Here is a 25993-nt window from a genome sequence, read left to right as displayed (position 1 = left end):
ACATACGGATAATATAAAGTCATGGATAATGGGAATGTGGGTATTTGAACTTCTGCTGTAGTAACCTTCTGGATCCAGTCATATTTTTAATGTTACAAAGCTTCCATGTAAGTTCCTTCCTATTTCATACCTTTATTTTCACACCATTTTTGTACAACTTCAATAGGTCTTTGTTTGCAGACATACTTTGTCTTCACCTCATTAGCTTCAAATACTATTGAAAATTTAGTTTTCTCCATACATTAGTCGTCACATGTCACTGATGATTGCAGGTACTGCCACGAGACCTACAGCTTTGTGCTGATGTTGCCACTGGAGTCGACTCTCTTGGACAGTTTCAGTGGGGAGACCTGGTATCCCTTGAGTGAGTGAACAGTCCTTTTCATGTATAAGATTATATAAACTAAGGTTAAAATGATCATCTTTGGACATATTTTGTTGAACTCATGATATATTTTATGCAGAGTTTTGCTTTAAATGTGAACATCTTTGTAGTTAATTGTTATGCTGTTATGTAGATGCAGTGCTTGTAAGTATCTTTTCTAATTACTTTTCCCCCACACAGTGCCCAGACTGTAGGTGTGATCGTGAGACTCGAAAAGGAAAATTTTCAAGTTTTGAACATGCATGGCAAGCTTGTCCATGTCAAACCTCAGGCTGTGCACAAGAAAAAGGAAAACAGACGTGCCATGGCTTTGGATTCTGAACAGAGTACAATTCAAGTGAAGGACATTGTGAAAGTTATTGATGGTCCGCATTCAGTAAGTTTCAGAAGAGTGCACTCTACCTACTTATTAATGTAGTCAACTGGTTGAAGTAATAACAAAACACTTACACTTCCAGAGCATGATATGTAGAGGAGAGAATAGCTGTTCCATTGTCGAGTGCAGGCATGCTGTTCCTGCAGTATGGTTGCTAGTGTGACAAAATGAAGCACTTCTGTAGTATAAAAATGTAACTCATGGCTAGTTAGTAATAGCTAATATGTAAATGCTGTAAGTTTGCTGTTGAATTGGCAGTGCCAGCATACAAAGAATAATTTCGGCACCTGAAGCTGTACAGTTATGGATGCTTATTGACCATAGTCATAAGAACAACAAAATACATAAGTAGTTTAGCATATTTATCTTTGAGCCTTTGGTGTACTTTGAACAGAAAACTATCTCATGAAGGAAGATTGCAATTATATAAAGTGTAGAAATTCAGGGTATTATTATTATTTTTTTAATATATACACAAATGTCAGGCAGCAGTCAGCAACTATGAATAACTTTTTCATTGAAAATTGTTAAAATATTATTGAATATGGTTTCTCTACTGTAGCTATAATTCATTTGAGTGGAGACAGGATGAGAGAATGAATATTACAAGAAAAATAAAGTAAAAGTAGGAATTTGACAGCAAACAACAGGATAGATTGTAGATTTATTTAAGAATTGGCACAAAACAAGCATGTTCAACTATTTTTGTGTTTAGAATATAAAAAGGATTCAAGGTTTATGTAGTATATGACCACAAATCTCTTTTCCAGGGTCGACAAGGTGAAATACGACATCTGTATCGAAACTTTGCCTTCTTGCATTCCAAGATAATGATTGAAAATGGTGGAATATTTGTTTGCAAGACGAGGCATTTGTCCCAAGCTGGCGGAGGAAAGGTAAGTGATGCTCATGTTTGACCTTTTCTTGTTTTCTATCTAGTATCTTTGTCTACCAATCTGTTTATCATTATGCAAAGTTCCCCTACATGCTGCCAGGGTTGATTTATTGCTACTGTGGGAGGAACTCTTCTGAGACATGTTTGAACTTGACACAGCCTTATCTGTCTCTCATTCCACAGGTTAATCTTTAATTAATGATTAACAAAAATTTTTCATTGACTAATAAGAATGTTCATGATTGTCAGATTTGCACAGTAAATAGGTAAGCTTTTTTAGAGGTTAGGTTTCTTTAATGTATTTTTATTTATTCTATGCCAGTCAAGTGGAGGTGGGCTAGGTGGAGGGGGCCTTGGCATGGGCATGGGCTTCATGTCTCCACGGCTGTCCTCACCCGGCCACTCCACAGGGGGTCAAAGTGAACGAGGTGACCACGGAGGTTCAGGAGGAGGAGGAGGAGGGGGAGGAGGAGGCTTTGGTGAGCGAGGTCGTGGTCGTGGAAGAGGAAGAGGAGCAGGCAGGGACAGAGGTATCATTGGCCAGACCATCAAGATCACACAGGGACCATACAAAGGTAAGATACTCTTGTATTCTGCTCTCTCTCTCTCTCTCTCTCGTCAGTAATGTCACGGTAGGAGAACACCTCAGTTCTTGTGATCATAAATTAGTGCGCGTCGACATTAGAGCTCAAACATCAGTGACTGAAAATAAAGTAAAGGTGCCCAATTTCAAAAGAGCTAACTTCGTAGAAATCCGACAAAAACTAACAGAAATACAACTATCAGATGACGGCAATGTAGAGGAAGCCTGGCTAAGCTTTAAAAATCACTTACTCACTCAGCAGAACACATTTGTCCCCATGTGCAAGAAGCAAATTAACACTAATAAAAGCCCACCTTGGTTTAATAGCGAAATTAAACACTCAGTCAAGGAGAGAAAACTGTTTTACAAGTTAAAGAAAGAACAAAGCACGCCCGAAAACATTAGACTTTATAACGATGCCAGGCGACGAGTAAAAAGATTAATATGTCAGGCAAAGCGTAGATCTGAAGAAAATATTGCAGCCAACTGTAAAAATAATCCGAAATCTTTCTTCAGTTACATAAACAACAGAAAAAAAAGAAAAAAAAATCAACAACGTGGATGTTGGACTCAATAATCGCATTAGTAAATTTGCAGACAACACAAAGATTGGTAACTCGGTTCTCACTGACGAAGACAGGCAAAACCTCCAAGAGGATTTGCACAAAATTTCAGCTTGGTCGGATAGATGGGAGATGCCCTTTAACGTAGATAAGTGCCAGGTCCTTCAAGTTGGAACAAGAAATAAGAAGTTCGATTACGAAATGCGCGGCGTTAAACTCACAAGCATTCAATGTGTTAAGGACCTGAGGGTCAAAATCACATCAAACCTCAAATTCGCAAAGGACCTGAGGGTCAAAATCGCATCAAACCTCAAATTCGCACATCAATGCATCGATGCAGCAAATAAAGTGAACAGAATGTTGGGCTTCAAGAAACTTTTTATTCAAGAATAAAGATGTAATACTTCCGCTCTACAGTAGTTTAGTCAGACCCCACTTGGAATATGCGGTACAGTTTTGGTCTCCTCACCATGCAAAGGACATTGCTAAATTAGAAGGTGTTCAGCGTCGGGCAACAAAAATGATCCCTTCCTTGCGCAACAAATCCTACGAAGAAAGGCTTTCCACCCTTAACATGTTCTCTCTTGAGAAACATCGCCTCCGAGGAAAACTGATCGAATGTTTTAAAATACTTAATGGTTTCACGAATGTAGACAGAACAAAATTGTTTATGATTGATGACACTGCGAACGAGGAACAATGGCATAAAACTCAAATGTAGACAAGTAAATTCAGACTGCACCAAATTTTTCTTTACCAACGTTGTAGTGCGAGAATGGAATAAGCTCCCATCGTCAGTGGTCCAATGTAACACGATTGACTCCTTTAAAAACAAGTTCGACCGTCACTTCCTTGAACTTGATATTAACTAGAGTAGAAAAGCAATGTTTTGGAGCCATCTGATTAGTGTAGATTCACTTAGGTTTAAGGACAGAACACCTAGTCTGGACCATGGGGTCTGTTTGGTCTGATTTTCTATGTAATTCTCTCTCTCTCTCTCAGCTTATAATACGCTGTACAATATTGTATGCACAGTATGTTTTTAATTTAGACATGAGAATATATTGAAACAAGAAAAGGTATTTTATTAATGTAGTTGTAATTTTGTCACAGGCCACGTTGGTATTGTCAAGGATGCAACAGATACTACCGTCCGTGTTGAGCTGCACTCCAAGTGTCAGACCATCATTGTCGATCGTTCCCGTGTATCTGTTGTTGGGTCCGCAAGCGCCAAGGCTGGATCTTTCACTTCATACACACGCACACCAACATGGGGTGGAAGTACAACACCCATGTATGGCAACACTGGATCTCGCACTCCTATGTATGGCTCACAGACACCACAGTACGATGGTTCCCGTACCCCACATTATGGGAGCATGACACCTTCACACGATGGATCAGCAACTCCTGGCAGGTATGCTTTCATGATTCATTATACTATAATATATTTATACTATAGGATATAGGATACAAAAGCTTCAAGACTTATTTATCATTTAATATTTAGGTTTCTCTGGAAGCCAAACTATTTCCTGTGTAGCTTTATCTGGTTATGGTGATTACAGCAGATATTCAAACAGACCACCATCAGCCACAATACATAGTTGTGTATGCTGCAAGTTGCAGTAAGATTCAGCTCAAGAATCCACTGTAGAGAAACATTCATTGTCATAAATATGGTGATACTCCCATACAAAGACATGAGCACTTCGACATTTTCTTTTTGGGTATTTTCTTTAGTACTTGTGTCCAGCAGCTCAAGCACTTCCATCATAAAAGCTGTATGCAAATGCCATATCCATAATCCACTTACTGAATATAAAGTCATTGCTAGTAATTTTTGCCTGAAATAGTCCAACACACACTATTGTATCGAAGATCATTTTGGGACGATTTAAATTTAATTATCTTGTCGTGTAACACAATGCTCTTCAGCTACAACCCTCTCTAAGTTGATTTACTATAGAGTTCTGACTACTCTTTTCTATTTTTAAGTTGCTTCTAGCGTTTATAAGATTCATGCACCCATAAATTAGATATGGAAAAGTGAAAACTTACGAGGTTTCTGTACGCGAGTTCTTAATTGAAAATGAATAGAGAAGATGCTGAGCGAATTTGAAAGCTGTATTCAGTAATATTGGGTTATATTATTTTTCAACATGTATAATGTTCTTATTGACCATTCAACCTCACTAGACAATCAGCCTGGGACCCCACCATCACCAACACTCCTGCTCGCCACTCTGAGTTTGATGATTACTCCTTTGATGAAGCTTCCCCGTCACCAGCATATAATCCAGGTAATAAAACATTTTTTGTTTACTGAATATTTTCTAATAATATTAATTGGATATACACTGAATACAGAGTTGCTAAGGTACTGTTTGGTAAAAATGTTCATCAGAAAAGTGATCAAAAGTTGACACATTAAAAAAGATTGATTTCTCAATTTCATTTTCTTTGTATTCAGTTGAATCTGAGTTCTGTGTACTTTTTAAAGTTTGGAATAAGTTTATTGAAGAAAATTATTAAAAAACAAGCTACCGCTTATCAGAATTCAGTCATTCAAAAAAGTATACATGTGATCACAGGTTTCATCATCATCATTTCGTTTAAGGTCCGTTTTCACTCTTCATGAGTGGTTGGACAGTTTATGGCTCGTAAATCGAGCCATTTTCAGTTTTGGCGCTTGATTTTCCGGGTGCATGCCCTTGCAAACTCAACCACCTATTTTAAGTGGTGGCCCTAGCCTTTGCCCGAACGAAAAAGGCAAACCTTACAAGGCAGCAGGGGGCTATGAGGTTTACCACCTGCTATTTCACCCCTAGCTGGGACTGGATGGTCATTGACCCTGATAAACATGAGTTCATCTGCCCTTAGAATGGTCTTGGTTTTAATCCACCTGGGGGTCCTGCACACCCTCCTCACTGGTCCAAACCAAAACCAGTGGGGTTGCCGGTTTAGTCGCCGACTTCCCGACCATGAGGCTGATTGTACTGGGTTACATGTTACCAGTAGCAGAGCAGTACATTAACTGCCCTGACCAGACATAATATATATATAAATATATATATATATATATATATATATATATATATATATATATATATATATATATATATATATATATAAATATATATATATATATATATATATATATATATATATATATATATATATATATATATATATATATATATATATATATATATATATATATATATATATATATATATATATATATATATATATATATATATTGTAGCAATTTGATTTTTATATAAATTTATATCATAACCTCAGGAACTCCAGGCTACCAGTCAGATGCAGGTCAGGGTCCCTACACACCCCAGACCCCAGGCACAGTGTACAGTTCTGACCACAACTACAGCCCCTACCAGCCTGAACCATCCCCTTCTGGATACCAGCGTAAGTGTTTCTTTTATTGAAGCATCTTAATCTTTTTTATTTATTTTTTATGATGAGCAGTTTCTTAAACTAATGTTTATATTAACTAGGAATATGGTATCTTTATGATATGAAGAGTTATATTTGTTCATAATAATTTAGTTTCATTCCCACTAGTTCTAGGAGGGTGATGCATGCCCCCCTCTAAATTAGGTGAATCTGTGAGGCCAGGTAATGGATTTTAAGCCACCGTTAGGCAGTAATACTTCTTAAATAAGAAATGTCAGTATTAGTACCACAAAGTATCTTTTTCCCTAGGCCATTTTAGTTATGTTTCCAGTGTGGGAGGCCCCCCCCCCCCAGCATTGAAATACCTAGCCTGTCTAAATGTGTTCACATTCCCTTCTTCCACTCACACTCACCAGGTCTTCTCTGCCTTCATGCTGCTAGTGTATCCCTTTAGTAACTAAATATGATTATTTGTCTCCCTGCCAGTAATGTAGAAGTTTTTACCCTCAAGAGTAATCAAGTGATATTTTCTGTACATAAGCGGCTGGTGGCAGTCCTGCAGCATATGTTGGCACACCAAGCCCAGGCACTGGTTATCAAGGTTCTCCATCTCCTGTGTCTGGCTATGCCTCACCATCACCACTGGCTTCCTTCAGCCCTATGACACCAGGAGCAGCATCACCATATAATCCTCAAACACCAGGGGCTGGTGAGTATGTTCAAGTTGTCTGATATTTTCTAATTAAGATTTTACTGCTCGTAGTGATTAAAGTATATCCTCTCTGGCAGGCTGCCTATGGTCAGTGCAAGTAACTTGGCTATATTGGTAGAACTGAAAGATATGAAGTTGGATGCCATAGGTCTGAGTAAGGTTAAGAGGACAGGCAAGGTATTCATAGTATTTCCTGACAGACAAGTTATAAAAGTCATGTAGATAGGAAGGAGTGTGGAGTTGGATTCTTAATTAATAAGAATCTAGCATGGAATGTAGAAGAATTTTTCAGCATCAATAAAAGAGTAGCAGGAATCAAGCTGAACAAAAGATACAAATTCAAAATACTTAAAGCTTATGTGCCGTTCTTTTTTTATTTTTTGCCCTTGAGCTGTCTCCTTTAATGGATAAAAATGATGATGAAATATAAAAGTTTAATGAAGATGTTGAAGTAGCAATGAAGAAGCATAAAACCCACTTATCAATCATCATGGGAGTTTAATGCCAAAGTAGGGACCAAAATGCTGGTGGAAAAAAAAGAGTATTTGTATTAGGGGACGTGAGTGTATGTTGGAAGTATGGAGACTGGATGTATGCTTGGGAAGTGGGATGCTGATGTAGTGAATGAGAATGGACAAAACCTTGTGGATGTTTGTGCTGAGAAGGGTTTGTTTTTGTGAGACACCTGAATTGAGGCCCATTATAACCTGCATAGTCCTTGGATGCCTACTCTAGTGATATGGGTGTGTGGCATGCTACCCAGAAGTCAACCTTGCCTACGACTTGAACTCTTTCAAGAGGAGGGTATCAGGACACCTCTCCTCCCAAAATTGACCTATCTTTTGGCCACTCCTCTTGACTCTTTTGTGGGAACAGTGAGTAGCGGGCTTTTTTTTTTTTTCTCTCTCTCTCATTATTATTTGCCCTTGAACCAAGCGAGTGCTCAAAAAAGCTTGTCCTGTGAGTAAGTCTTTAGATCCTACTAAGAGTTACTTAAGATAGAGATGCTTGGCAGAACCTGTGGTAGTTATGCTTTAGGGTGGGTGAGGCATTCCCCTCCCTGGCGTATGCCCCTGTTGATTGATGGTTGAATGAAAAATTAAGGTTCATTTCACAATTTAGTATACTGATAATTTTTTTAGGGAACCAAACTTGTGTGTTAAATGAAGGATGATAAGTGCCTGTATTACATAGAAGCTGATTGTAAGAGTTGATGGACAATGAAGGCTTGAAAAAGATTTACAGTTACAAGGCAAATGAATATACTGAACTATCTTTAACCCCCATGGCGTCGGAACATTTCCCACCCGTGACCCCCCCCAGCGTCGGCACTTTTCAAAAAATTTTTTTTCGCCCATTATGTAAGAAATGCTGAAAAAACATATGTTTAAGTCATGAAAAGTGTCAAAAATGACATCTGAGTCACGGTGTGTGTCGTAAATTGTCGCGTCGTATATGTACGACGCCGACGCTGGGAAGGTGACTCAGCCTGTGTCGTACATGTACGACGCCGACGCTGTGAGGGTTAAGGGGCTGGAATCAGAAGCAATTAATTTGACTTAGATAGATCTTCTTTTTTTAGCATGCATGAAATTTTTGTTTAAATGATCCATTTTTTGTACTTTTTGTAATTTTGTTATTTTGACATTATTCACAGGTATGGATACACTTGGCATGCATGACTGGCAGACAGCAGACATTGAAGTAAGAATCAAGGAGACACACGATGATTCGGGTCTGATTGGCCAGACTGGCGTCATCCGGGGAGTGTCGGTAAGATTTTTAAATGTTGCTTTATTTTGTTTTTAGAATTTTATTTAAAATCAAATTTAATATATTTTGTTATTCTTTTGAAGAGCTGCTGGTGGTGGCACTTTTGGCCACGCCCAGCAGTAATGGTACATTTATCCATATTATATGCTAAAATAGTGTCGTATGTACATCAATGCATAACTAACATATTACCCTAGATAAATGAGCTTGCATGGTGTGTTTTGAGACATTTCATTTACCACCTGCTAGATAAAATCCATTTGGTCCATATCAAATTTTAATCTACAAGAAGAGGGAAGGCAAGGTGTGCAAAATTGGTTTCTCTATGGCAGGGAGTGGCTGGGCATGGATGATATAGATCAAGGATAGTGTGGATGATGACTAAGATTGTTGTGCAGTGTGCATTGGTGTGTGCATGTGCCCCAGTGATTTATTTTAATTCCTCAACTTTAAAGCTGCCTTAAAACTCCAAGTTCCGTACCTGTACCAGGTTTATCAAATAACTCACTCTTTTGCTTAATAGTAAGCAGTGTCTTGATCTTTCCTTTTAAATTCAGACTCATTTCTGCTTGTTCTTGGGTGGTTTTCACCAAGGGAGGACATGGTGATGGGGCACATGCCCCAAGAGTCTTGATACTGTTGATAGATCCTGTGGCTGTTAAACCCATGAATCATGGTGCTAAATTGTAATATAGGAAAATTTTGGTGTAGGTACAGATGTTGTGAATAGCGATGCATTGATGTAGTATTGAAATTGAATGAGTTTGGAGAAATAGGGACATCTGTTTAGTGTCTTTATTTTTAAGGAACTGTTATCTGTGTAGCCACAAAATAAACATGTAATGTCACCTTGCATGCTATGAAAGCAAAGTAGAAATTATTATTTTCTTCTAATAAATTAAATTTTTAAAATTATTTCAGGGTGGGATGTGCTCGGTGTTCTTACCAGAAGAAGAACGTGTTGTTAATATTCTTGGTGAACATCTAGAACCTGTAACACCAGCCCAGTTTGACCGTGTAAAAGTGAGTAGCAATTTCTCTGTCTATAGCTGTGTGGCAACCCAGATGTCACACATGCCTCATGTCATTCATTCATCTTTGACGCCTGCTCCTAGGAGCTCCCACCAGGGGATGGCCACAGCAGAAGTGTTTCCATCTCTCTCTATCCAGACACTCCCTCCTTGCCTGCTCAAAGTTTTCAAGGATTTTTCACCTCTCTCCATTTCACTGGAGGTTGTCCTCTAATATTCCCTCCCTCTATCTCACTTGCATACACCCTCCTGGTCATCTTACTCTCCTCTATTCGCTCCATGTGGCCAAACCACTTTAAAGTCTGTCACTTCACTTCTTCCACACACTTCTTTCCTTCACCCACGTGACACATTCCAAAACGCTCATACACACTTTCATTACTCATTCCATCCATTCTACTCACCACATGCACTCCTCAAATAACTCATTTCCACTGCCAGCACTCTAGACCTCTGGCTTTCATTCCTTTTAAATATTGAACAACCATGGTGACATGACACCCCTGCCTCAAGCCCACTTTTATCTCAAAATGTTCACCCCTGTGTCCTGGGGTAATTTGTTCTTATCTACCACAGGTTCAAGGTTCAAAGAGACAGAGATAAGCATTGACATGTGTGAACCCTAGCATATTACCCCAATTTTACTCTTATCTTATGAAGCTTTGATACCCTGCTCTTTATGGAAGTCCCCAGAGAGGATGGCCATGGCAGGAGTCTCCAGTTCTCCCTCTTCATAGTTATTTTTTCCAATATTTACATGTCCCCTCATCTTGATTCTTAATTTATTCTTCAGTCCTGTCAGTCCACCATACAGGCTTTCTCCATACCACCCTCTGCCCTCCTATTTGATTCTTATACACCCTCTTCACAAAATCACCATTCTGCAGTCATTTAATAAACTTGAAATAGATTTTGCTTTGCTCATCCCTCTACACATTCTATACCTCTTGCTCTCACAGCCATACCACATCTGTATCATTACATCTTGTTCAACTGCATGCTCTGAAAAACTCACTGTCTTCTGCTTGTATCTGTCTGTTGAGACTTGCTACTCAAGTCCTTCAGGCCAGTCATCTACTGCCGTATCTTTTTTTAAGTAACGAGAAAAAGTGGGGAAAAAGAGAAAAAAAGAAATAGACAAAAGTGGTGCATCAAACTATTCAATTCCCCACCCATAGTATAGTATACTGGCCTGTGCCTCGTAGTCATGTTGAAGGCAACAAACTTAAATTTAAAAAATGGTGTATTTCCCATACCAAGTGAATTCCTTCACATGCTTTTATCTTCCATGTAATAGCTTAAAATAAATATTAAAAGCAAATGTAGTCTGATGACATTTTGTGGCACCAGGAAGGCAGTTTACAGTTTTCCTATAAATTTTTATTTCCTTTTTATTTTTATTACTATTAATTTCAATTTCCTCGCAGGTGATCTTTGGTGAAGAACGTGAACAGACAGGCAGCCTACTATCCATTGATCATAATGAGGGTGTGGTGAAGCTTGACCATGCTGATGTGAAGATGTTGCAGCTACGCTATCTTTGCAAAATGAAATAATCTGCCAAGCATATATTTATATTTTGGATGAATGTTATTTTTTGTGGTCAACAATTTTTATTCAAATATTGGTTAAGGAAAGTTAAGCTTTGTGATAAACACAAATTTCTAAATGTTATTTTATGTATGATTTGTTGAATTTATAGTGTGGGACCAGAGTAGTATATTCAACATTTACCTTAGTGTCAACAAGGTACATGTATTTAAATTTTTGTTAGTCAAAAGTGAATTGAATTATGATGCAAACTTTCAGCAGTGTATTGGAGATCAGCTTATGTTCTATCCTGGATCCTTCATTATCTAGCTATAAAAGAATGAGCTATTAAGAACCTTAAGTTAGGAAACCTTTTGAAAGGTAAAGCAAGTATGTGATTGTTCGTAATTTCAACCTCCAGTCAAGTAGTTATCATGTGACTCATTTTCTCATCCTTACATTGTGTGCTGTTACCATTGTAGTATATTTGGTCTTTATTGAACAAATGTATCACTGCAAATTACATTTTTTCTTGTTTCTGTGGAGTGTTTGTTAGGTCTAAATTTCAGCAACACAATTACAAAAAAGTTCTAGATCAGCTTATAGTGGGGTGAAAAGTAGAAATAGCACCCACTTCTTCATATTCTACACCACATGGTCAGAAACCAGCCAGGAGAGGTTGACCTTCACTTTTTTTCTCCCTGGAAAAGGTATTAGTTTTGGATAAGTTGCTTGTGTATATGGGGGAGTTTTGCCCTCTGGTTGTAACTTGTGTAACCTTCTATCATGGTTGGCACAGGTCAGTTTCAGCACACTGCAACTGTAGTTTTATTTAAGTCTGTGACCCTTTACTCTTCCTAGTAGGCATAGCAAAGGAACTGAATATAGTTTATATACTTTTGTTTGAGGATGCTGAATCAGCTTTTCATCTTCTCATGTTCATATTAGTTCCTCTCATGGACAAAATTCTGTTAGTTGAAACTTTTGGACAAGTAGGGTTTTAAGTGCAGTATTTTGATAGGGATGGGAAATAGACAAACTGCCCATGTAAGTTGAAAATGGCAAATTCTGTGGGGATAATAATATTTTTACTAATTTAAATTTCAATAATTTTGTAAATAATAACTTTATATTTTCAAGGCACCATGGTTTGAATACTCCCCATATTCAAATATATGTATATACAAACAACGTTTTTAAAACATCCCTAAAAGGCATATAAAACCATTGATACTTGGATTCATGAATTCAAAGCAAAGCTGGATAAAAGCAGACATGGAGACGAAAGAATGTGATCTTCGTTCAAATCCTGTATTCTACATATTGTACATTCCCTTAAGCTGGATCCCTGGCTCCTAGCCAAGTAAGTAAGGATGCTGCTGATTGGCTGTTGTTGGCCAGGTGACTGACGTCTCAGTCGCCCAACACACTTGCATAGGTTCAGACAATATGCTTATTTATTTACTTGGCTTGTCTGTTACACAAGACAGAGAAATTTTATGGACATCCTCAGATCAAGTCATTGTACAACTAAAATGGTTTCAAAACAAGATAAGGTAAAAAATAAAGTAATTGCCATGTAAAGAAATCAGAGAATAACGTTATTTTTATACCACCTTTTCCTTATTTTGAGATTTGCAGAAATTATGAAATCAGTTTTGGAATAATATGACTTCTTCATACAATGGTACTGTCAGATTATAGATAAAAAGCAATATAAGAGGAGGCAAGGAAGGATTGGTAAAAAGTGGTGTATACATCAAATGTTCTCTGACCTATACTCATCGTAATTACTCCATTTTTTTACCTTATTGAGTTTCGAAAGTCATGCCATAGTTGTACAAACACTGCTTAATCCAATGTCCACATAATGGGCCTATCTTGTGTAACAGATGAGCTAAGTGCAGAAATATGAATATTTTCTAAATCTATGCTAGTGTGTTGTGCACCCAGACACATCAGACACCCTGCCTGTTGATAAGCAATCAGCAGGGTCCTTACTCCACTAAGGATCCATCTACTGGTGGAAGGGATCCAGTTTAAGTAAATGAACTATACAATAAGTTACACAAAGGTACACTTACTATGAGCTGTGGAGCAGGGAAGTATAAGTGTGTCTGGAGAGCCCTGGTGGTCAGTGGAGTGGAGGACTTCAACAGCACCTGCAAATCCTGGAGCTGCAACGTCTAAGAATGGGGTATAAGACCTTCAGCGGGTGACTTACTATCAATGGTTTAATAAGTTTCAGAACATTTGTATTCACAGCTGGATGGACCTAAATCTATGCTATGAAGTGCACTCTAATAACCACTTAGTTGTCACAAAATTTAAAGCCTTAGTTTAAATTATATGACAAATTTAATAATAATGTATATCAACTTGAACAAACAAGTCCTGCATTTTTTTTTCCAACAACTGTACATACTGATTATTCTGCATTAGGGGATGGTGAATCTTGAGTATCAAGACCAACTTCACTGCACTCTGACAATGATATGATACCGACAATACAACAGAATTGGGTACATTATGACCAATTTCACAGTGCTTTAATGCTGAACCTACACTGAAAACTTAAGGAGAATGTAAAAAGATGTGTGCTTGTGAACACAATAAAAAAGTGAACTCTAATAACCACTTAGTGGTCACAAAATTTAAAGCCTTAGTTTAAATTATATGACAAATTTAATAATAATGTATATCAACTTGAACAAACAAGTCCTGCATTTTTTTTTCCAACAACTGTACATACTGATTATTCTGCATTAGGGGATGGTGAATCTTGAGTATCAAGGCATCAACTGTCAAGTTTCTTGAGCAGAACTTCTTTTGCCATATTCATGTTTGCCCTGTTGTTGCTTGCATTCTTGATTTTTCCCATCAATGCATTGAAAAACTTCTTTTTCTTCTTTTCTTTGTATAGCTGAACCTGTAAAAAGAAAAATTCATCATGGGTACATATAGTCTTAAAAAGCATAAAAAAATTACAAAGAAAAACAAGTACAAAAATACTATCCACTAAATGTTTAACCTTCATCAAATGTAAACAGAATATTATTAAAAACCAGACAGTAACTTCAAAGAGCTGTGAGATTATTTGTTGTGGATTAAGTTATAAACTTTATGATCAACACCAGTATACAGAGTTGACTCGTATTTAGCGAGTTCCTATTTTGAATAATATGCATTAGTAAATAATGACACGTTTAAGCACTTGGGAGTGTTGGCAATGAAAATGTTGGATGCTCCACAACCCCTGCTGAGGGAAGGAACTTCTGATATTTGGTGTATAGGACACAGGTTGGTTTTGAGACCTTATTTTTCTGGAGAAGAGTGCATCTTAAACATAAAAAAATAAGGTACTTCCTCAGTTACCCTACCTGATAAACTCCTCAAAATCTCAAAACACATCATTCACTCCAGCACTGTTCTCCCTTAATCCCTTAATCACTCCAATACTTGGCATTCTGCCTCCTGCTTTACTAATTTCCAAAACAATTTTAATTTTCACTATACACAGTTAAGATATTTCTAAAAGATGCTTTATTACTAATGGTGATAGAGTTACTCACAACACATACTTACCAGGTCTGGACTTTCACGTAATACACTGTCTACAAGCTCTTCAATGCTGTCTTCTTCTGATATCTGGATCCAGTTGTTGTCATGTACAATCTGGTATAAAAAGACATGAATATTAATTTTTAGTACATTATTTAACTATATGGCTACTCTTTTAAGGTCTCTCATCAATAATTATATATTTGGGGAAAAGTATTCACTGCCTCTTGGATTTGAAGAAATCAATACAAGAGATAAATAACGACAAAAGCAAATATCTCTTACTTGTACTGGAGTTCTTGGGTCTCCATCACATATAACACTGATAACATCCTGAGAAACAGTGGGAGAGATTTTTCTGGCTTGCTGCATGTCAACAATATCCCCAAATGATGATGTTGACAGAGGGCTGTAAAATATATACAAGTTAGCTGAGCAAAACCAATTTTATAAAGAGCTTATTACAGCAAAGAGAAGGGGGTGTTTGTGTTTGAGGCAGGGAAGCTCTCCTGCCCCAACCAGACCAGTTAGTTAGTGATTACAACAATAATACACCCATAGCTGGGCGTTATCGCGATACTTTATCGCTGATAACAAAATCGGATTATCGACCATCCGCTACTTATTTAAATATATATCGGTATCTTCGTTACTAATGTAACCAAACTAGCGATAATCGCTACTTTTTTTTCCGCCTCTCAGAAAAAAACATTGTCTCCCTACTGCGCATGCGTGGCCCGGTGTTGTATGAAAAACCTTCGGGGTATGAAATATCTTCGGTGATGAGATTTCATACTTAGATCATGAAAATTAAAACACTAGGTTATTTTTTTATGCTACTCAAAAATCAATATATCATTGAGAAAAATCATTTAACTTTGCCCCGAAAATGATTATTCACTGCCTCAAATTTGATATTCCATATTCGTTTGTGACCATGCCATGGTACTGAAGGCACCCGGTGTTGTGTTATTTGGTGTCTTATCGTCAAAAGCTGGCGATTTTGTTTACAAACACTGGTCTCTCGTGAACTGCGCATGCTCAGACCATTAAGTGTAGACCTGTACAGTCTCACAATGCTTTTTTAACACATTAAGAGTTGCTGGAAAGCTGAATCAAACATACAGTACCACCATCCTCGCTGTTTCTAGAACGACGTACACTCTGTACATATAAATACAACTTGTACAGAGTGTCGTTCTAGAAACAGCGAGGATGGTGGTATTGTTACTATATGTCTGATTCAGCCTTCCAGCAACTCTTAATTACGGTTTAAAATCTTTATGAGACTGTACAGGTCTACGCTTGCTGGTCTGAGCATGCACCGTTCACAAGAGACCAGAGTTTGTAAACAATTTTTGACGGTGGGGACGCCAAATAACACAACACCGGTTCAGGCGTTTCTAGTACTACCGTCCATATGTACGTGTCAATGTGTGGTTTTAAGGTTTTGTAAGTTTCCTAAAATACAGATAATGAAAATTTGAATTCATCAATGTTGTTCTATCTGAAATATCAATATAGTATCGTTTTCGCCAATCGGACTTATCGCTAGCTAGTATCGGAATTGTGGATTTTTATCGGGTATCGGTTATCGCCTATATTTGTGTCTCTAGTTAACGAATATCGGTTATCGCCGTTAAGGTTTTTCATTATCAGTTATCGGTTATCGGGAATAAGGTTTTCTGTTATCGTACCCAGCTATGAGTACACATATCACAAACGAAAATCAGTTTGGCATTATGAAAGCAAAATTTAAGTCTTTAATAAATCTATATTTCTAAAAATGAAAAATATTCCAATAAAAGTGACAGCTTCTACACTGCAGGAGGTGAAGGTTTGGGATGGGTCCCCTTAACTATTTTTTGTCTGGAACATTTGCAAAAGCAATCAGGAATGATGACATATTTTACCTGTTAGTAATGTGAGTGTTTGTGGTATTGAGGGCACCCAGAAGATTGGTGAGGAGGAGGTTGGAGACCACCTGAGGATTGCGTTTCCTGTTGGACATCACTGCCAGGAAGTAAGCCAGGAGATCCTCTTCATTCTGAGGAAAATTTATATATATATATATATATATATATATATATATATATATATATATATATATATATATATATATATATATATATATATATATATATATATATGTTAACATCTAGGTCATCTATGCCATTAATGCTTGATATGCATGTGGTGCCACTATTCACTCTAAACACTCAATGTAATCTTTCACAATAATCAGAACAATCTGTGGCTCCTCTATAAATTTTTCATTAGGAAGTTTTGCTGCATGGCAATAAAAATATGTTTCTTAAGAGACTTGTTTTGATCAATTTTTGTCCAAAGTCAACTTTTCCTTATGACTTATCCAACTAAACAAATAATAAATGGAAAATAAAATGAATGATAAAAAACAATGTCAACACACTTCACTTACCACATATATAATAGCAGTCTCTAACTTGAGATCATATTCCTGCATCAACCTCTGTCTCATAGCTTCAGGCAATTCTGGCATTGAAGAACGAAATTCATTTACATCAAGTGATCCCCTCCGATCACAACAGGGATCAGACGAGTCATACAAGTGCAGAGGGGGAAGATTCGGCTCTGGCATGAAGCGATAGTCCTGGAAATGTATTCATATGGTTCAACCAATCAATGAAGTAAAATAATCACCAGATTCCCCCTAGATATTTCCCACAGATTATTCTTACTAGGAATAAGGCATAAAATATAGGCAAATTTGGGCAATGAAGCTTTCAAAATGATAACCATACATATATTGGAAAGTACTGAATTGGATCAGGGGATGGCATAACAGAAGGAAACAAATCAATGGTAAAATCGGACTGGGACTGTGTTAAGAGGTCAGATAAGTTCATGGATAGTGAAGTAAGGTGAGATTAGGTTAAGGGAGCTGTCCTGTATAGGCCTACTGGCTTCTTATAGTTTCCTTATGTTCTAAAGTTGCCTTTTGAACCATTCAACAGAAATCAACTGCCTGATGAACAGTGGCAGTCTGTTATGCAGCCTTGGAGCCGCATAAGAAAATGATCTCTCTGAGGAAGATATTTCTGGAGAGAACTTGATTCATCAAGACGCTGAATTACATAAGGGCGTGCTGCTGGACGAATTATAAGTTCAACAAGATACTTAAACTTGCCGAATTTGAGAACTGGTTGCTAGTTGCTATAGTCTGACACAAATATGAAGTCAGTTTGAGTAGGGGACAAACCTCTTCACAGCATTTCTGCATCACCCCCAATACATCCCTCTCTCCATCATTTGTCATCTACATACTACTTGAAAGTGTGTATCAAATATTCTGTATACAATAAGTAAGATTTGGCAGTGTTATGGCCAGGGAACTCCCAAAGCATGCTCCGCCCAAACTGAATTATTAGATGAGTCGGACTATAGTCAACTGGAAAGTTCTACCTTATATTAATGCTCTTTACCCTGCTGCTTTGATAATGAGGACTATTACTACCATGGCTCAACCCAAGGCCCCTACTACTACTCGAAGCAAGTGTTGTCATGTACTTACCAGCTTATCATCAAAAGTAAGTGTAGTGTCACTCCACACACAAACCTAGCTCGTATCAGTACATGGAGGGGGACCAGAAAAAAAAATAATGTCTCATTGTTCCTACATGTACCACCATTCAATAGTCCAGCATATCTGATAATCTGGCACAAGGCTGGTCCACTGCAGACCGGATTAACAACTATTACTGTAAATGGATTCAGTCAATGTACAGATTTTGAAAGCAATGATGGAGTTCAAAACCAATGGGTGATCTTTCCTTTTACCAACTTGTATTTTCTCCTCCCGTTCTTTTGGACTTAATTTTCTTTTTACTGGGACATTCAGCCTCTCCATCCAGTACTGACAAGAGGCAGGAAAAATGATGACGTTACTAGAGCTTCTGCTATTACTATTATTACAACTAGACGAAATGTAGCTTGACTTCCTAGTGACTTCAGTACTTACCTGAAAAACTTCCTTGTCCCTCATGCTGACAGTCTCTTTGGTCAATATGTCAAAACTCCGTGTCTCATTGCTAACATTTCCTCCGAACTCCAATATATTTATTTGTCGTTCTATTTCATAGTCAACTGCTCTCACCTGAAAGATAAAAAATAATGTACATAACAAATAATGCTGCGCAATACATTGTGGGTTATGAAGCGCAAAATACTGTAATGAGTTCCTTAACTTTGTACAAGATCGTACTTTACTGAACAGGAAATATAGGTGGCACAACAGTGAGATAGATGTCATTCAAGATATTACAATATGAAGTGGTCAAAGAACGAATACTCTTAATGCTAATACTGTCAAGAGGCTATGACAACCAGCTGACTTACCAGTGATTTAATGGAGTTCAGATTTTTTACCTCTGTGCGCGTGCCCAGTGGCTCACCCGGCCTGTGCACCGAGATATTGGCATCCACACGCAGGGCTCCCTCTGGTTAAGAGAGATTCCCGTCAAGTTACTGAATTCAACTCAGGCTGATAATGAAGTGGAGAATATGTATACTTATGCGTGATGACTCATGGTAATAAATCTCAGTTATCAAACTCCTCTTTCTGATTTTAAAGGGATTGTAGTTGATATTCAATTAAAACTTAAATTTATTGAAAAGTAGTTAATATATATTCTATTAGTGATATCCTATCCCAATAGATCTCATTATTGTACGAGTATATCCTATTTCCTATCCCTGGCAGAGTAAGGGGTTGAACCTAAAGGAACATGAGAAAAGTTAGTCTAAGGGTGAATGATTGACAGAAAATACTAGAGTAGGGGAGTTAGGCCCAACACTGACAGTGAGAGGTATGGAGCAGTCTCTAGTGGCAATCCTATTTACTAATGGGTGTTGTTGGCTAATGCAAAGACATAATATACTGTAAAAATCCCCTCACATATTAGGAGATTCACATCCTATGATCAGGGGCGTTCCTAGACATTTTGGGGCCCGGGGGGCTCATTCCCATTTGGGGCCCCTCTTATGGGGTGAGAGGCGAGCACAATGAGCCAAAGCAGCAATAGCAGCCATAGCAGCAATGGTTAAATTTCGCATTTTGGGGCCCCCCTCACTTTGGGGCCCGGGGGGCGATTTCAAACAGCCCCCCCTCGCCCCCCCCCCTCAGGAACGCCACTGCCTATGATCATGCACATTAGACAACCCTACTGGTGTAAAGTATTAGGTATAATCAACTACTAGATATGATACATAAACCACATTTGCAAAGCCAGAGGTAAAGTATGTAATATGTGAGATTTCAGTAATGCAAATATCATCCTGAGATAAAGGAAAGAAATAATGACTACACAAGAATAGTTGAAGGTAAAACTTTTCCTACAGCTGTCATTCAGTAAGGAGTTAAAAGTGTGGGCTGACTTATCAAAAGAAAGTGATAAAGGACTAGGTTTATCGGGGCAGCAGGCTCCCAATGACTCAAGACTTTGGGGTCATTTCATACAGAGTATATCTCCAAGCCAACATTTTGAATGGATTATTTTAGTCATCTCAATGCCGTGAGCCTTATACATTGGCAAATATCATAGGTTATTCCATGAACAAAAACTCACCATGCATCCTACAGTTGCAAGTTCCAATTTTTGAAAGGATAAGTGCAACTTCTTTGACCATGGCTGCAGCTTCCTCCCCAGAGTGTAGTTGAGGACCAAAGACGAGCTCCATCAATGGCTGGCCCGCCCGATTCAGATCCACAAGAACCCTTCAGAATAACCCATAGCCTATTAACCAGTGAACATGACACAGTTTCTATAAATGTCTGACAAAAATCATGTCTTCATGGTAAATGGAGAGATTTCATAGTGCACTTAAAAACTCATTGAATTTACTAATACACCAATTTTCAAAACAAAATAACTACGAAATTGTGAAATACAAATGCCCATTTGTATAAATACCATGCTGCAAATAAGTTATTTTATGAAAATAGCTACCATGGCTTGAAATAAATAAAATCAAAATTTTGGTGTTCTCTCCATAATTAGGTTAATGTCTTCCATATTAATCAGCAGTGAAAAAATAACATTATTAACAGTATTTAAGACTTTGTGCTTTCTTTTGCCTGTATATATAAAAAGTTTGCTTGATTTCACTGTTAAACCAGAGCGGACAGTGCACGGTCGAATCTGGAACATCATCCATGTATAAAGAGAGATTACTACAGAGTTGGGAAGAAGGGAAAATAACAATACATTTGGCAAAAAATTGGTCCATATCTACTGTCTTGGAACCAGCTACATTTTTGCTATATATAACTAACTTCATATTGTTAAGATTTGCTTTATACAAACATATTTTGGTATCAACTACGTGCAAAATGCATGATGATTGTAGTGTTATGAATAAAAATCATCAGTAATTTTTTCACTAACCTGTTGCAATCTGTATCATGAATACTCTTGCCGCTGTCTTCTTCCAGCTGGAGCTGTATGAGATCAACTGAGCGTCGATATGGCAGCTTCTGGACAGATGGATCATACACAATAAAATCCAGTTTCCCATTACTTGCTATGGGGAATTCTGCTTGAGTGATTTGGTATCCTGCCTGAAGAATGAAATGTCCAACTTTATTAAAAGTAACAAAATTGTTATTTTTTCTCATTTAAATACATTTATAGCTAAATATAATAACTTCAAAGCACATGAAGTGTAGTGAGTTTACATACAGGAAGATCTGGGTAGAAATAATGCTTTCGATCAAATCGCGAAGTTTTATTCACTGTTGCATCAAGAGCAATTGCAGTTTTGATTGCAGCTTCCACACATCTTTTGTTCAGGAACTGTTGAGAGATTACAAATTCTGAGTCAGATTAAACAGCATGATACACGATAACAACATATTAGCAACAATAATATTGCAGTCTTGTCCACAGCTGAGTAGTGAAAATAAAAGCTTAATAACATTCATCATCATTCATATGATTTATTTTTCTATTTATCTACAACTCTGAAGTCTTTGTTGGTGTTTTATTGAGGTGAAGATACACGTATCTGTAGAGATGCTCTCTTTCCTCAAAGTTTGCTGCTAAATGATTGGTTGAATATACAATGTCCAAAAAACATTATTGTATTTGAAATGATTGCTGGGTAATGTGAATCAAAACTTATTTTCTAATTTAATTTTCTCCACCTGATATACTAATATTATATCAATTAAAAATGACAGAGTTAAGTGATTATAAAGTAATGTGCTGGCAAGTCTCAATTTGTTAACATCAGTTGCTCAAGTCAGCAACACAAACATGTACAACATGTACAGTGAGTATATGCACTCATGACAGTATCATATGAGAGCAAAAGAACTTTGATGAGATCTTTTAGTATATGAGCATCTTATCCTTAACTCAACAAGACAGTGGCTGGGTCAGTGCATGGCACTATGTTCTTAAGACCTGGGTTCAAGTCCCATCTGATGTTACAAGCTGAAAATTTTCAGTCATCACCGAGTGTCTGGAGACAATCCACATGCTATCCTGATGAACACTATCAACTCAGACTTAAGTGAAACTCTCTCAAGAGGATGAAATGGAGCTCCAGGGGGTAGCATGAGCCAAGCAAGATTGGAGCCACTCTAAAGTACTTGCCCACACCACTAATGGGCCAGGGCCGACCAAACAGGCCCCATCAAGAGAGTTTAGTGGCACTATGGACCAAACATAATGATAAAATAAATAAATAAATAAAAATAAATAAATAAATAAAAATAAATAAATAAATAAAAACAACCAAATTTCGGCCAGTGTTGATGAATGAAAATAAACATATATGACCATGCCTTCCATGAAAATGATATCTTAACACATATAATATTGTCTTTACTGACATTAAAAAGATTGACAAAAATGATGAAGTACTTACTGGCAGTGTTCCTGGATGAGCTGATTCAAATATGCCAACCTGAGTGTTAGGGGGAGCCCCATACTTAGTGCTGACACGGGAAAACAGTTTGCTGGCTGATGAAATCTGTGCATGAATTTCAAGGCCAACTACTGCTTGCCACTCATTTCTGGAAAAAATATTCTATAAATATCGCTGGTAAGGATATATACATTACAATCATTCATACTAGTACAAAAGTTTGTTCATAAATGAGAAGTTGGTTTACAGGGTGTTAACTATAGTATCATATATGTATATTATACACTAATATTTCAGATCACAGTATATTCTTGTGAAAAAAAAAAAGGTCATGATTACAGAGATAAACTCTGATACATGGATACTATTTTTTTCAAGGACTTGAATCTATTCCTCTACTGAGAATATCAGACTCAGTAGAGGCCCAGCTGACCTTTAAATCAATAAAAAAAACTAAGTTATTGTTCTTGGCATAAAGATCCAAGTCAATGCGATAAAACATCACACTGCTTTCATAAATATTACAATTATTCTATCACACTCTATCTATCACACCTGTTGCATTAGTCTCGAAACAAATATATGCTTTATATACTGCAGCTAAAGACCATAATGCATGTAAAGTTGCTAAGCTCTCAGTCTGATATCCGAGCAGGCTGAGGCTTGTGCCTTGCTCAGGAAGAAAGTTTTTCTCTTGACAAGGAGTGGTTACTGTCTTCCCTTGAGCAAGGGTGATAGGGGTGTATGGTGTGTAAGGCCCCAACTTTGCCCATAGATCAGCTGCAACCTCCAAAACCCTCTCTGGAAGAGTATTGATTGACAGTCACAAGTCCAACTTGTGATCAGACCGTGAATGAAGGAATTCCTTGGCTGGTGTTAGTCCAGCATCATAATAAGACACTTTCTTCACTAGACTGAACACTTGAGAGCTGTTCTTCATTGCTCACTAAAATGTTATATTGAGACTGACCTTTAATTACTTCATAGTATTATATATATATATATATATATATATATATATATATATATATATATATATATATATATATATATATATATATATATATATATATATATATATATATATATATATATATATATATATATATATATATATATATATATATATATATATATATATATATATATATATATATATATATATATATATATATATAGGCGGTGGCAAGTGATAGCGTACTGGACCCACATTCAGCATGATGGACGACGCGGTTCGAATCTCACGCTACCACTCAGATTTTTCAGTCACCGAAAGTGGGTTAAAACTACCCACATGCTGTCCTGAAGACCACCCATCAACCCGGACTCTAGAGGAAGCCGTCCAAGCGAATCAAGAACGAGTTCCGGGGGGCAGCATGAGCCAATGCAAGATGGCGCCACTATAAACACTCGCCTGCGCCAGAACGGGCTGGGCCGACCATCAGGCCCCACCTGGAAGAAGCCTTGGGCCGACCATCAGGCCCCACCGGGAAGATGCCTACCGGCGCAATAGGCAACAACATAAAAAACAAAAAAAAAAAAAAAAAAATCTATCTATCTATCTATCTATCTCTCTCTATCTATATATATATATATATATATATATATATATATATATATATATATATATTTGAGAGAGAGAGAGAGAGAGAGAGAGAGAGAGAGAGAGAGAGAGAGAGAGAGAGAGAGAGATTTTCGCTAGAATTTAGTAAAAGGAAGGAAGATGAAAAAAGATACATGACAAAAGATTTATTTATCTTGTTAAATTGATTGTGAGCTTACCTTAGGGCTGGTTTGTACTGGATATTGCAATTAAGATGATGAAATGTGTGGAAGCTTCTTGTCAAAACTCGGTGATTCATGCTGCTGAAATTCTACTGCAAAGAATAATTGTTCATCAGTTCTTAGCATATGACATGAGTATCATCTCCAACACAACTACTACTCTATCCCTGGGTTCACACATAGCTGACTTAGTGGCCTGCTCGGTCCCGACCTAGAAAATTTTGAGAACGGGATCAATCGTGACCTGAATGTGTCTTCATGGCGCTTGACCCCCAACTCACCTTGACTGAAACCGGGGTCAGTGGGGTCAGGTGGGGGTCCGCCAGTGGCTCCTCCCCACTGGTGGTCTCTGACACTGCCTGACGAGAGCTCACCCCTGCCTGGTGGCATCTGACCCTTCCTGACAGCGTTCTAATCCCATTCTATGCTGATTTCTGACAACCGGTCTGGTCCTGTCCTGACTGGCCCCAAATTTTTTTAACATGCTAAAAAAAACCCGGCTCGCTTCCCACTTCCCGCCGCTTAATGGCAACCCCACATGCCCACCCATATTTACTGCCAATTATGGCTACAATGCCCCACATTTTGTGCCATTTCCACTGATCAGGACAGAGTCGGGCCAAACTGGACGCTATGTCAGCTATGTGTGAACCCAGCTTATGGAATTTATACGTCAAAGGTATGATTACCAAGGAAAAACAAGGAGTGGAAAATGAACTACATGATATCCGAACCGAATCCATTAACCTGTACTCATTCAAATAACTTTTTAATACAAAATAGTAGCCTACCACTACTCAGGATAGTAAATCACTGCCAGTTAGGATAATATGCTATTGCTGCTATAAAGAACAAGACAGAGGTAAAGTTGAGGGCATACCCGAAGATGCACCTGGCCCTCGCGCTGATTTGTTTCTTAGCCCTGGAGCCGCTGGTGGGTAAGAACCTTTCACCACAGGATACAAGGCAAGTGTGACATCTAGGTTACCAGTACAGTCCAGTAGTAGGGGTGGGATTGCCTTTGTAACAGCTCTCACTTATGGTCCTTATTCTTGATTGTTGATTGGCGTTGTTGTCTCTTTTAGTTTTGTTCAATTTTCTTTCGGTATTATTCTACTTTCTCCCCGTAGAACTTTACCTTCTCTTTTTTCTTCTATTCCAGATTGTTGTGATATAACTTTTTCAGTCTTCAATTTTACAGTTTTACCTTCCCTGTCCCACTGCGAAGGGAGAGGACAGTGACGAGAGGTTAAGTTGAGAGCCGGCTGTAGCGTCTCAGGGTTATTCAGTCCCCGTTGTTCTTAAAATGATGTGCTTGTGCGGCCCAGCTCAAGCCAGGCAGCCCAGTAATAGCCGGCACCTTTGTATCTACGCAGCCGGTGCCATGGGCGGCTTTTCAACCTCCGTGTCAAGTTCGTGATGATCAGCTGGGTGGCCGATGATGCCGATGATCCAAGGGTTTCAGTCC

At 37.8% G+C, this 25993-nt stretch overlaps 2 protein-coding genes across 5 annotated transcripts in view; one reads left to right on the top strand and one right to left on the bottom strand.

Annotated features, from left to right (window-relative positions):
• LOC127009276 (transcription elongation factor SPT5-like) overlaps positions 1–12411 on the top strand; it is a 27455-nt gene extending 15044 nt beyond the window's left edge. Inside the window, exons 12-23 of one of the 2 annotated variants that reach the window (XM_050882211.1) lie at positions 273–364; positions 566–761; positions 1532–1657; positions 1979–2231; positions 3916–4219; positions 5002–5105; positions 6109–6234; positions 6764–6931; positions 8592–8707; positions 9629–9730; positions 11166–11315; positions 11369–12411. In XM_050882211.1, coding sequence (XP_050738168.1) covers positions 273–364; positions 566–761; positions 1532–1657; positions 1979–2231; positions 3916–4219; positions 5002–5105; positions 6109–6234; positions 6764–6931; positions 8592–8707; positions 9629–9730; positions 11166–11294 — 1716 coding nt within the window. In that variant the 3' untranslated portion in view covers positions 11295–11315; positions 11369–12411. Of the gene's footprint in view, positions 1–272; positions 365–565; positions 762–1531; positions 1658–1978; positions 2232–3915; positions 4220–5001; positions 5106–6108; positions 6235–6763; positions 6932–8591; positions 8708–9628; positions 9731–11165 lie in introns of both variants that reach the window. The other variant, XM_050882210.1, reaches the window with a different exon arrangement.
• Positions 11493–25993, bottom strand: LOC127009277 (glutamyl-tRNA(Gln) amidotransferase subunit B, mitochondrial-like). 3 transcript variants are annotated; one of them, XM_050882214.1, is made up of 15 exons: positions 25406–25993; positions 24523–24617; positions 22741–22888; positions 21549–21662; positions 21255–21427; positions 20436–20584; positions 19207–19307; positions 18830–18964; positions 17270–17461; positions 16743–16876; positions 15115–15238; positions 14854–14943; positions 13694–14197; positions 13353–13454; positions 11493–11969 (listed from the first exon to the last, which is right to left on the bottom strand). In XM_050882214.1, the coding sequence occupies exons 2-13, from the start codon at positions 24600–24602 to the stop codon at positions 14066–14068; spliced, it is 1572 nt and encodes a 523-aa protein (XP_050738171.1). In that variant the 5' UTR covers positions 24603–24617; positions 25406–25993; the 3' UTR covers positions 11493–11969; positions 13353–13454; positions 13694–14065. The 3 variants fall into 3 exon arrangements, with proteins under 3 accessions (XP_050738171.1, XP_050738170.1, XP_050738169.1); XM_050882213.1 differs by having other exon boundaries at positions 14021–14197; XM_050882212.1 differs by having other exon boundaries at positions 13353–14197.

This window comes from Eriocheir sinensis, chromosome 40, assembly GCF_024679095.1.
Source record: "Eriocheir sinensis breed Jianghai 21 chromosome 40, ASM2467909v1, whole genome shotgun sequence".
Taxonomy (NCBI): domain Eukaryota; kingdom Metazoa; phylum Arthropoda; class Malacostraca; order Decapoda; family Varunidae; genus Eriocheir; species Eriocheir sinensis.
Note: the sequence above shows the minus strand (reverse complement) of the source record. Positions and strands in the feature narration are given on the sequence as shown.

What these genes read in the sequence shown, in the direction of transcription:
- LOC127009277 (XM_050882212.1), bottom strand. Translation starts at nt 24,602, where the DNA reads ATGAATCACCGAGTTTTGACAAGAAGCTTCCACACATTTCATCATCTT. An exon ending in CAGTACAAACCAGCCCTAAG is followed by an intron (nt 22,889 to 24,522) that starts GTAAGCTCACAA and finishes TATTTTTTCCAG; the next exon opens with AAATGAGTGGCAAGCAGTAG. An exon ending in CATGATACAGATTGCAACAG is followed by an intron (nt 20,585 to 21,254) that starts GTTAGTGAAAAA and finishes GTTATTCTGAAG; the next exon opens with GGTTCTTGTGGATCTGAATC.